General features: G+C 36.5%; 1 protein-coding gene across 9 annotated transcripts in view; it reads right to left on the reverse strand.

Annotated features, from left to right (window-relative positions):
* Positions 1-12,603, reverse strand: part of ATP2B2 (ATPase plasma membrane Ca2+ transporting 2) — a 198,821-nt gene that overhangs the window by 15,919 nt on the left and 170,299 nt on the right. For all 9 annotated transcript variants that reach the window (XM_088522895.1, XM_088522894.1, XM_088522901.1 and 6 more), the window contains 4 exons: positions 12,055-12,268; positions 8,896-9,107; positions 6,413-6,520; positions 2,619-2,801 (listed from right to left, as the gene is read on the reverse strand). In XM_088522895.1, the coding sequence (XP_088379021.1) occupies positions 2,619-2,801; positions 6,413-6,520; positions 8,896-9,107; positions 12,055-12,268 (717 nt within the window). The remainder of the gene's footprint in view (positions 1-2,618; positions 2,802-6,412; positions 6,521-8,895; positions 9,108-12,054; positions 12,269-12,603) is intronic.

Below are 12,603 nucleotides of genomic sequence, written 5' to 3' on the forward strand. Positions count from 1 at the left end.
CAGACAAGAAAAAGAGAGTAAATCAGAGTAAGTCTGCTTGACTTAGTTAATATGATTTTTTTCATGTAGCTTTCTTTTAAAGTAAATTCATGCAAGAACAGCATGAAATAGAGGTGTCTAAGATTTCAGTATGAATAATCAATGGTGGAAATCCTTCCCCGTCCACTGGAGCCAACTGTGAATGCTCTGTTTTGAGAGAAAGAGAGAAAAAGAAGTATCTGCAAAGAAATACATCGCAGAAAAAAATATATTGTAAAGTTTGCCAGTGTGGATGATGTTCTTTTGGAGTAATAGAAGTGTCATCTGCCAGTGCCAGAAAAAAACTATTGTAGATTCTTTACAGCCTCCTTAAGGGTGAAAGCTTTTTGTTGGGTTCTGCGGCTATCTGTCCAATAATGATCAAGTGAAAAAAAAAAAAAAGTATTATCTAAAATACAGCATAAGTGTATGATGGTGGAAACTAGTTTTGCTCAGACTTGAATGATCAATCATGTTGTGATAGTCTATAGTTTATTCCTAATCTTACTGTCATCCTCTTATATATATAAAGTGAGGGGATGCTCTACCTTCTTCTTCTGCATCTCCAGAAGTGCATTAGACATCAGAGGATTCTTGCAAATCCTCCAGCTCCCCAAGGATGCTACAGACATCCTCATCTTCTTCCATCAACTCTTCTTTAGATGGCCTCCTGAGAAATGTAGTACAAGTGTATGAATTCATTTGGATGGGCCACAACACATAGCGCATCAAAATGCCCTCAACTCAAGGTCCAACCAAGAATGGATCTAATTTGACCTGCATATAGGTTCATCACTCTCCAGGGACATCTTTGTATTTTGAACTCTTTATGAATCTGTTGGCCCATTTCCTTTTTCCATTATAATTCCAAAGATGTGAAATGGATGTAAAAATCAAGGTTACTGAATAAACAAAATGAAGGGAAAAAATAATCACAGAGGCCTCTTGGCAAGAAAGGAAACAATATATCCTACCAGAGATGCTTCTACAACTAAGAGTAGAAAGGAAACAAAGTAGATGTATGTTAGCAAAGAAACATAATTAATGCTTATTTTGTTTTAAATAGTATAAAAGATTAATAATTTATTTGTGAATTAAGTGGGCAAAGATACATAGGAGAACTAAAAGCTACCTCAGAGACTAGAAAAAGAATTGAAAGGCTGTAATTTGCTTGTTTGTTCTTGTAGTTTTTTGGTTTTTTTTTTTTTTTTTTTTTTTAACACTCACCACAACCAGAAAGACATCCTGACAGAAATGCCAACAGACAATACTCCTCCTACAGCCACGAGGAAGAAAAGAATGTACATTTAGGCATCATCTCTCCGTACTGATAACCACTACCTGGGCTCCTGCTTGTCACCTTTATGGTGAGAACTGTGATATTTTGAATTTTCTCTGCTGATGAGTGCTCCTGACTCTATGGATTCCAAACATGAAACCCCAAAGCTGAAAATCTGTATTTAATTACTTACCTCAGAACCTTGGGAACATACCCAAGCCTTACTATCTCTAACAGTAGTTTACACCCTTCTTCCTTCTTTCTTGTGCTGTGGTGCACTAGAGAGCCCTAGTTTTTGCTGTTTTACCCCCCTTTTTATATGAAAGGACATGTGTACCTCCAGAAAATGTCTTTTTCTAGAAAAAAACATATGATGAAAAAGGGGAGAAAGTGATACATATTTCGAATTAAGCCAAAAATCTCAAACACAAAATCTTCTAAGATAAAAATGTTTTTAAAGGATTCTCTAAAAAAAGGAAGAGTTTTTTAATCATTCTTTTACTTGTAAGCATCATTCACAGAACCATCTGATACCAGAGGAGTATGTATCTGTCTTTTAAAACTGCTGTCTTCTGTAAGTTGGCACAAATGCTTAACATAAAGACTAACATGCTATAAAACATGCTACTTCACTGCAAGCAGAAAGGGCAAAAATAGTTCAAAATAGTTCATCTTTAACACTGCGGGACAGATTTTACTGAATAACCTAACACCTATCAAACTTAGCACAGTGATTCCATTCACATACATCAGTCATCTAATCCTTTCGTTGTTCTTCAAAAATGACATTGATTCATATCAGCCAACGAATACATTTCAGTAGCTAATGGATGCTTAGGCCTTTCATGACCTTGTAAGAAAGACAATGAATACCTTACAATCATGATATATGTACGATGGACATTGAACAGAAAAGACTTTTTAAATCAAATGGTCTTTTACACTTAAGGTATATCCCAGAAGTCTAAGCTATTCAAAACCTTTTGCTAGTCACTGTGACAGTTAACATTTCCCAAGTGACACCCTTCAGCAACTGTGCCCCCAACCAAGGAGAAAAATGGCTGTCCATTCACAATGATGTGCAAAGTACTCCCTTTTTGGCATATTTCCATTTTATAACATTTTCACATTCTCTCACATGAAAAATAGGCATACTTTTTTTCCTAACTTAACTCACTTTATTGTATCATAGGCTGCTCATGGGAAAACAGTAGAACAATTAACAAGTACTGTATTTCCCAAATATAGACCTTGTGACATTATATTGCCTAGATTAAGGTTTATTTTTTCCAGACCCTGTGGGCCTTTACTCTTAGCATACCTGGGTTTGGATTCTGTTGAGCCCTCTGAACCAGAGAATTTGTCCACGTCGAAGTTCTCTCTCTGCATGATCAATCTCTTCAACGTCTTCATTAAGCTCTTCTTCCGGGACCTCCTCTTTTTCAGTGAGCCGCCCTGCCTCCTTTAAAAACTTTAGCCTACTTGTTGGGATAGTTGCAATGACCTGAAAATTATATTATAAAAAAGGCTGAAAACATAAGCATCATTCAATAACTAGAGTATAATAATCTGCTAATTACAAAAAAGCCCTGATACCTTAGCGAGACTTGTAATCTCTCTGGAAGGCTAAGATAAGCGTATTCATAACAGTGCTTTATATTTAGGCAACTCTGTTTATCTCAAGGCACTTTACAGAGTTCTTGCTATGTAAATAGTCAGCATTACTTGCATTATTAAACCACTTTGATAATACACAGCTGTGGAGCTAGTTTCAATCTGGAAAGAAACGTCATCCTTCCTCAAAAACTAACGGTGGAATGTTGGCTTGTGGATATAAGTATTTAAAAGAAACTAAACTAAATCTAAACTAAAAACTAAGCTAAAATAGGCTTGATATGCCTATCAGAATCCTCTTTGTCGCATTTAACATAGATGAGGCATCTAGCGGTAGAGGTTTGAACGGCCCTTGTTGGGCTATTTTTATGTTTGTCATAAACATGTTTTATGTTTGACCTTACTATTGATATATTTTGGGTAACTCAGTTCTTTATTCTTTTCGGCCACTAAAACTAATTATTTGGAAGTAATATAGGAGATGACCAATAATCTTTAAAAATTGCCAGTACTGTAACTAGACTGTGTTATAACACAATTATTTTAAACACATTTCAGTAAGTTTTGGGCAGTCATTTTCTCCTTGTTCTGATTTCATCAGCTTGAATAAAAATGCAAGCATTTGGCTATTTAAAGCCGACATGTTACCTGGAAAGCTAAACAGCATGAATGTTTGAAAAAAAAAATTTACAAAGTTAACTCTTAGATGCACTTAGCATAAGCATGCTGTAGTTTTCTTTATTCTCATTTCAGAAGTCAAGTCATCACATCTCTGAAGCCTAAGTGCATGAAAAATGAGGCCAGCTGAAACAGGAAGAAATTACTACCATGGGACATTCAAAACTGAGGAAAGATTGCTATCTGCTGGATGAAGTTAATTGTCAAGTTTGTGATAATAATTTCTTTGAGATCCACCTTCCGGGGCCATCTTCTTTCACATGAAACCCTAAGCCTTGCTGTTCATTTTTGCAGTCCTCTGGCATGTGACGTTGTTCAGCCCATATAATCCACAGCAAATTGGAAATTAAGCAAATCCTAAAAATCCGAAGATCAAAGCACCACGCCAGCTAGGCAGATGGACTATACAGGAATTTTTAATTAAAAAAAAAAGAAGAATTCTTCCAATTTCTACACTCCTGAAAATTGGTTTTAAAAGCTCACTTTTCTGTTTTAAAACATGACATGAACTTGGAAAATTAATGAGATTAATGTGATGTCAGCAAGACAGAACAGGAAGAAAACAGGTAAGTGCTAGTCACCAAAATATCTGCTGGAACTGCTTCAGCTTTCCAGCTTTCAAAAAAATTAATATATCTACAGAAACAGTCCAAAATTGTTTTTATAGTATTTTATGAAGCTGATCTGGATGATATGCTTGCAAGACAATGTATAGAAACAAGCAATACCAGATTTGATAGTGATTCCGTATAATGGCACATACCTCTTATTGGGACCTCTTTCAGCCAGGCTGACAGATTCTGCCCTGATTCTTTTCTTAGGAATTTCAGGTGTTTTGTTTTGTTTTGTTTTTCCGTATGTGCATACACCTACCCGGGTAATGGCAGATTCTATAGACTGGTTGTAGATTAAAGAACTAAATGTTACTCCCCATAAACTACCAAATTAAGACTACGTTTTTTCAAAAGTGATGAATAATTTAGAAAATATAACAGACCTAGCAGGACCTAGCAGACTTCAGAAGTTAGCTGTCAAACTGACCAGGTTTCCCCCAGCAAGTGACATAACTCAAATCCTCTCCTGGGGTAATAACTACATTAATAGAATTTAATAGTGGTAGTTTTCAGCAAGGTGTACATAGCAGTTGTCATTATATGGATTACAGCTCAAAAAAAAAAGCAACCAACCAAACAAAAAACACCAAAAAGCTGTAGCCTAGTTGTCCAAAAAGATTTCCTATTTTCTTTTTCTTCCCCACAGTATAGGAAGAAAAAAAAAAAAAAAAAAGGCTTCAATATCTAGTAGTTATTCATTATATACAATTCTTCGGAATCATCTCAATATTCCAGTTGCAGTTGAAATTTCTCGCCTGTTCCGTCAGTGGCCACCAGTGAAAAGAGGCCAGCACCATCCTCCTCACTGCCTCCCTTGAGGTACTTATAGACACTAAGGATGCTAAGGCCTGTAAGATCAGTGGGCTCCTCCACAGCTTCCCAATGTAGACAGCCGGCAGGTTCTCCGCAGTGTCCTGGTGGGCACAGGCAGCACAGGGATCTGCTCTGGAGTAGGTCTGGGCTGGAGCCCTGGGCAGGAAAGGGTTCTGAGGGGCAGTGACAGGCCTCCACAGAGAGCAGGTTCGTTCCCCTCCAGGCCAGAGCAGGTGAAAGGCCTCAGCACATTGACTGCACTGCAGACTGTGCTGAACACATGAGCCCGGGCCCTCGTCCAGCCAGCCCACAGGACATTGCGTGTCAGTGGGGAGATACTGTGTCAAGTTGGGGCCCTGCTCCGGCATCTCAGGTGCAGTCCTCTAGGACAATATGGGTTGCTGGGAGTGGTCCGTGCCTGTCTCTTCATAGTGGCAAACTAGTTCATCCGTATGTATGTTTGCCAGAGAGAAGCAAACTGTTACTTAATATTTGTTTTACTGTGTCAGGCAGTATCAATTTAAAACCAGTAAAATGCATTTACAGAGGAAAAATCAGCATTTTTGTTATAATATGTATTTGGACATTGAAGGATAGTGAAGTGTTTTAACAATACTTGAAGTCACAGCTGTATTCTTCCAGCTAACTAATTGCAGGACTTTATTTTGATATAATTACTTACTTTTTCATCTATATTTAGTTTTATATTTGCTAATGGCAACAAAGTTTTTAGCAGAATTTACAAATGACACCTGGGTGTCACCTTTTTATGTCTATTCTGGGATGGAAGTATTTTTCTTCCATCCTTGGCATAAAACAATGGATGGGAGATTAGAATCAATATTTAATATACACACAGGTGTACATTAAATGCACAGGGGATCACAATATTACTTGGTCATATTTCAATAACAAGGCTATCCTGAATTGAGAAAACTGGCAGATTCAGCAAGAAAATGAGTGGGGGTGGACTTAGAGAAAGAACTTATTTTCAATTTCAAAAATTAACTGTGGCAGAACATACACTTGTTATATTGGGCTCTCTGTTGCAGAGATTATAGTGCATTTGCCCTAAGCAGATACATGTTTGTGTGTGTGTCATTGATTAGAAGACTAGGCTATGAATCAAACCTCATTTTAACATAAAAGCCTAATCAGAACGACCTTGGTGTTAGCATGTCCTGCTTAGAGAAAAAAAAATACAAAAATTAACAAAAATGAAAAAGAACAATAGGATATATTATCTTTACTGCTATCTGTTGTTGAAATACTCACAGAACTACGAAAATAACAATATAGTAGAATTAGAAACATTATTCACATATGACTGAAAAATCAAATCTTTGATCGTTTCATAAAAACAGAAGAAATATGCATGTTCCTGAATAATGCTTACCTGACCCCATACAAGTTCTCCTAATCCAATAAATACACACCACATCCACTGGTCAAGCTGCAGGGGGGAACAACTAAATGGTTTTCCTCCAAACTGGACAATTACTATCTACAACAAAAAACAGAGATGAAGAGGGTAAATACTATGTGGAGGTAAAAATAAAAATCTTACAGTGATACTTTACCTGAGATTTACTTTCTCTTTCTACACATTACAGCTCTGCCTGATTGATTCCAACCTACTTTGCCCATGGAACAGTCAAACATGTTATTAAGCATATACTGTTTAGAAGATTGAATGTAAATATTACTGAAAGCCAGAATACAGTCTTACATTCCAATTATGTCAGTTGATAGTAAGTGGTACTAAGACACGTTAAGCAAATAGGCAGGTCTACCAAAAGTACTTTTTGGGAGCCTAAAAGCCACAGAAGTTCAGTCACTGAAAATACAACAAGTGCTTAGGCACTGTGAATTAGAGGTCAAAATTGAGTATCAATTCATTTTATGTACAAAATAGCCATACTAGTTCATTCTGTGGCCCCATTAGCCTCCTGTCTTAACAGCAGTCCCATATAAATGCCCAGGAAGAAAACAAGCAAGACTTCCGAAAGATACTTTCCCAGCTTTTGAGCATCCTCGCTCAGGTAAGGGATTTACTGAGCTTGACATAGTTTATTTTGGAATGTCCACTGCACACTTCTGTTATCTTTCCTATAATGAATAGCTTGGCAAAATTTAGTCCTGTTGGAGGATGGAAAAACATACAGCAGAAGCACTTACCTGTACCTTGAAGTAAGGATAACAGACATTGTTTTTAGCCTAGTTAGAGTGAGTTAGTTTTGCTAACTGCAAATAAAATTTTATTGTTATTTTTTACTAGTAGTGCTGCTGCAAAACCTGAAATCACAGGCCAGTGGTTTAAATACTTAAAGACTGCAGAATGAAGGTTAAAAATAATTAGCTGGTCTAGAACATGAAATGGCACTAATACATAAAATGGTTGTCTGCCTCTATGAGTAAACAAGCACAAGCTATGAGCATAGATTTTTTGTGAAGTACAAATGCAAGAAGGATGACAGAGGGTGGAAGGCTATGGGTAAGAAGTAGAAACATGATTTGAGATGGTAAAAAAAAAAAAAAAAAAAAGGGAACCAAACAAAAACCTGTGAATATGATGTTAAGAATGATTAGAGGAAAGATACTGAACCAGACTGGGAGATTTACAGATGCTAGATGAGATAAATTTTAAGCCATCTTCCTCTATTGCATTTTTTTTTCTGTAAATAGAAAAGGGGTTGAAAAATGAAAGATAATGTTTGTTTGAGGAGAGGAGTATTAACTATCCTTTTACTTATCAAGCTGCTGAAACTCTTGCAGAAGCATTTTCTGATCCTTATTAAGCCCATAGTGTAATAAGGTTCTTCTTTTGCTTTTGCAATGTAACCACTTTGCTGATAGCTTTTCCTTCTTGGGTGCTTGAGTCCCCAGTTGGGACTGGATGGTTAACTGGAGTTACTGGGCTCAAGAGATGAAATACTGAAGCCAGTTGGTCTGTACTTCATGGAAAGTGTAGTAAAGAGACAGTGATCTAAACAAGTTTTAGACATTAAATAAAAAATATGACAGTACTTGGTCCTTGACACTTCCATAAACTTACACATCCATCTACGTATACCAAATTCCCATAGGTAATCACACTTCTTTGGAATAAAAGGCTTGGCTTACACAACCAGGTACTATGCCAAGTAGCCAAAACAGTAAATACCATTCTGAGATGCTTCAGCAAGCAACATTATGCAAAGTTGCACTTCTACAATGTAATACAGTGTAAAAATTAATAGAATGACCTTTCCTTATCTCAAGAAAATTGGCTTAAAACAAGCAGGAGTCACGGACTAAGTAATCTTTCCCTAAAATTTCCTTTTTGCTTCATTGACAGACTGCAAACCTGGACTGCAATTTGGACTATGAACTGAAATTATTACTTCAACTACTAGGGGAGCAGGGGTAGCAGAAGCGGGTAAAATCAGCAGCTGATTCAGAATTATGAAGCAGCTGCATGGCACTTTTCTTTCAGCCAGATAGCTGAATACTGTTATGTCTAGAACTGAAAAAAAAAAAAAAATCTGAAGCACTTTGCACGGTAACAAAATTCAGAGACGATCTCCTAGAGGCACTGCGGTTCCTGTTAGCGAACCCGTTTGTCCTGGAACAATCACTGCTGTCAACTTCTAAAGGACTTCCCTGGGATCCTTTCTCCCACACGTATTTTAAGTGATTCCATTTTCTGGTTTTGAACCACTGTGATGTAGGTTCAGATAACTAAATCTTTCTCCTTCCATGCGAAGTGTCTGATTCCAGAACTGGTCAATAATGTCACCTTAGAGATAGTTCAACTTTCAGCAATTGTGAGGACTGCAGTGGACTTCTGAAAGGTATTGCTGAGTAGTACTAAGTATAGGGTAGATTACAAATGATTACCTGAATAGCAAATGTACCCAGTACAATAGTACAAAAAATAGGATTTCTGAAGATGCCATCGAAGACATTTCTTTCACCATGGATTTTGCGTGCGTTGATTTCATTGAAAAGCTGCATCATGACAAAGGTGTTGAAGATAATGGTGTAGTGCTCTGAAGGAGGAGAGTGAAGTGGTGCATTCCTCCCACTGTCAATCTTAAACATTTTCTCACCTAGATAGAAGACAAAAGTAAAGATTTCCACAACAGTAAATTAATCAGATTTATATTACCCTCGTTTGTCGTACTAACTGCCTCCCCTTTGCTCTGCTTTACCAGCTTTCTTTCCGTGCTTACTTTAATACAGACCAAACTTGAAACTGTAGTGAGCAGCAGGCATCTCGAGTTCCTAAGTATAGCTTCTCAAAGGATGTCTTTTATCTATTTGCTTGATTAGTTTTAAGTAGTATTTTTAGTAACTATGCTAAAGAGTCATTTTTTGTGCTATACCAAGAGACCTTTTGACCTGATTTTGTACAAGTCAAAAGCAATCATTCTTCAATAGTTTTTTTTACCCATCAACTATTCCAGTATATTAGAATTCTTGTTAATCATTCAAGTATGTTAATGATAAAAACACAGATGTTCCTTGTTTTAGATTTGGTTTTCATCATCCAGTTTGTTTGCTTTGAAAGCACATTGTCATGAATCACTGTCAATTTTGAGCTGACCAACAAAAAGGGTATATAATACAGTTCATGATGACTAATTGTTAAAGTGTGGTAAAATGTGAAAACATACTTGTACTAGATGGACTAATTTTCTTACAAAGTTTACAGGTAACACCCAGTTACTAAAACAGGCACTGTCTTAAATAGAGTATTCCTCTATACATATGAAAGTACGTAAGAAAGCAAGTAAAAAATTAGGGAAAAAAACATTTTCAGTTATCTCACAATATTATAATATCAATTTCTGAAAAAAAATGTTCACATTTGCTCTTGAACTGGTTTATAGTCTTTTGATATCATTAATATATTATTAACACAATGTGAAGCCACAAAAGTTAGGTATTTAGAAAGCAGATTTTCAATACATCTGTAAACTATTATACATTATACAAATTATATATACTAGGAAGGTATTGGAAACACTCCCATGCACGCAAACAATAAAGGAAAGAATGAAAGAAAGCAAATAGATGTAATAATTTTGTATATATACACACACACAAAATTACTTGTGTTTGTAATCAGTAGACAAACGCAAACACACAAAAATACCCAAATGGTACTTTGTTCGCTGAGAACACCTCTACCTCACTTATCATTGCAGTGAATCACTTAATTAGTAAAGCAGAACATGGTGCTGTCATGCAACAATAGTGGCTAAGGCCACATCTGGGTTTTATTTCTAAGCATATTCCACGTCCTTACAGAAATAATGAGCTTTAGGTTTGCTAGGCCTAGATCTGCATCCAGGGTTGAGATTATTTACTCTACAGTTTGACAGAAGGAGGCAATGGCTTCTGAGTCTCTGATGTCCCAAAGGTACCAAAGGTCAGTGTTCAAACATGTAGGTAAAATATTTATTGCCACATTGTAGAAATAATAGGACAGGAAACGTGAACTTGATGTATTAGTCTCTACAGAAACATATGACAAAGGATGAAGTATTGATCAAAATAGAATCTTCTTTTTTTTGAACTTGGAATTTAATTATTGAAAAACTGAGTTCAGAATATCACCCAACTGCTTAGAGGTCACCGGGAAAAAGAAAACAGAGTTGTCTTCTTAGCGCCAAGAATTTACCTGAGTCACATAATTGATAATGAGGAAAAGCATTTTAATGTTTTCTGTCTCCAGAAGATGCAGTTAAGTCCCTTAAAGTTTAGAAGGGAAAAGACTTTATTTCCTAGGACTATCAGGAAATTGGGTGGGCTGTGACCTTCCAAGTACTACATGGGGTTTCCAGAGACATACAGAAGCAATTGGAATGAAAGAAAAGACCTCATTTTCTTTTCACCGGGGCCCAGCATAAAGGATTCTATATCTTAGCACTCATGAGAAGCCATTAAAACTTCCCATAAAGTTCAGAACATTTTTTTTGCTCCACAAGTCATAACTACATGAATTGTCAGAGCTTCTGTGCTTGTTTTATAGGAGCTAAAAGTGACAATTTTACTAGACTCAAAAATTCTTCTCAAAATACACTGCAGTCTTAACATGGTATCAGAGATCATCTCTCTCCCAAACTTGGCAAGTCTCTCTGCAGCATAGAGAGGCCATCACTTCCTTTGAGCATCCTAAATAAGCTCCTACTAAGATGCAGAAAAAGACTTTCACAGATGAGATCAAAAACCTAAGATTTCTACAACTACAAATTGGCATTTACATCTTATATGGAAATCTGTATAGAGGTGAAAAAAAAACTGAAATAAAATACATGCAGTTTAACAGCAAAAGCAATGTCAAGAAAACAGCATCTGGTTGATAAAATTATCAGCTGTTTAAGTGAATTCTCTCATTGTGAAACAGCAGCAATCCCCTACTCTTCCGTACAATAGAAACATCCTTCCCTCCCCTCTACCAGATACAACATATACAAAGCATCTGTTGTTAGTAAGGCCTTAGTGAGATACTGGATGCTTGTTTTCATTTAATGCTAATTATTATATATCAGAAAATGAATCTTATTTGTATCATGTAGCATTGATTACTTACCTATATTTCCATATTATACTTGATAGATTATAGACTGTGTTCCCTGATTAGAGCATCTCCAGGAAGTGGTAAAATGGATTTTAATTTTTGTAATATCAATACAGAAGGAGTACTAAATACTCTGGTCAAAATATAACCTTTTATGTTATGTCCTTAGAAACATTGTGGAAACCCAAGCCTACATTCTGTATAGGATGCAAGAAAAATGCAGAGTGGACCCTTCACAGCACAAAGAACATATGAAATGAGTAAATTGTCCCCTTTTCTTTCCACTGATCTTCCATTAGCTCTGTTAAATTTCCCTTAATGTTCCCACCGTATAGCTCAGTCTTGCTAGCTGTTCAACTACAATAGACTTAATAAGTGCATTAAGCAGCTACATTTAATGAATTCGGTGTGCCAGGCTTCGAGACCAGGCTGCTTCTGAACTAAGCAATAATCCTAACAAAATTTCTTACCAACAAAAAGAAGTGTGAATATAAGAGTAAGCTGATAAACAGCATGGCCCAGAATGTTCTTCATCATGGTGCGTGATATAAGGGGTTTATTTCGGCCGTATGGCTTTCGTAGCAGCAGGGCTTCTGTCGGGGGCTCGGTGGCCAAAGCGAGCGAGGCAAAGGTGTCCATAATTAGATTGACCCACAACATCTGTACAGCTTTTAGAGGAGAGTCCTGTGGAGACATATTAGAAGATTACCTATATCCTGGAAAGATAAACATCGTTTGTTTTTTTTTGCATTTATTGTCTTTGCATCCCACTGTGCAACTCCATGCACTGCAGAAGACGGGATACTGAAATACATGGACCTTTGCTCAGTTCCAGTACAATCCGTCTTGTGTTCCTTATGCAAGAAATACCCAAGAAATACAAAATGCCACGCACTCTGGGCAAAAGAAAATTATTTCACGGCATTATTTTTCAATCAGGAATATTTACAACCGCACAAATCTTACAAAACGTAAGATTAACCATGTTATAGTTCATTTTATAATATGCTGTGTTATTT

This window comes from Tinamus guttatus, unplaced genomic scaffold, assembly GCF_059628265.1.
Source record: "Tinamus guttatus ecotype Peru unplaced genomic scaffold, ASM5962826v1 Tinamus_guttatus_pri_ptg000169l, whole genome shotgun sequence".
Taxonomy (NCBI): domain Eukaryota; kingdom Metazoa; phylum Chordata; class Aves; order Tinamiformes; family Tinamidae; genus Tinamus; species Tinamus guttatus.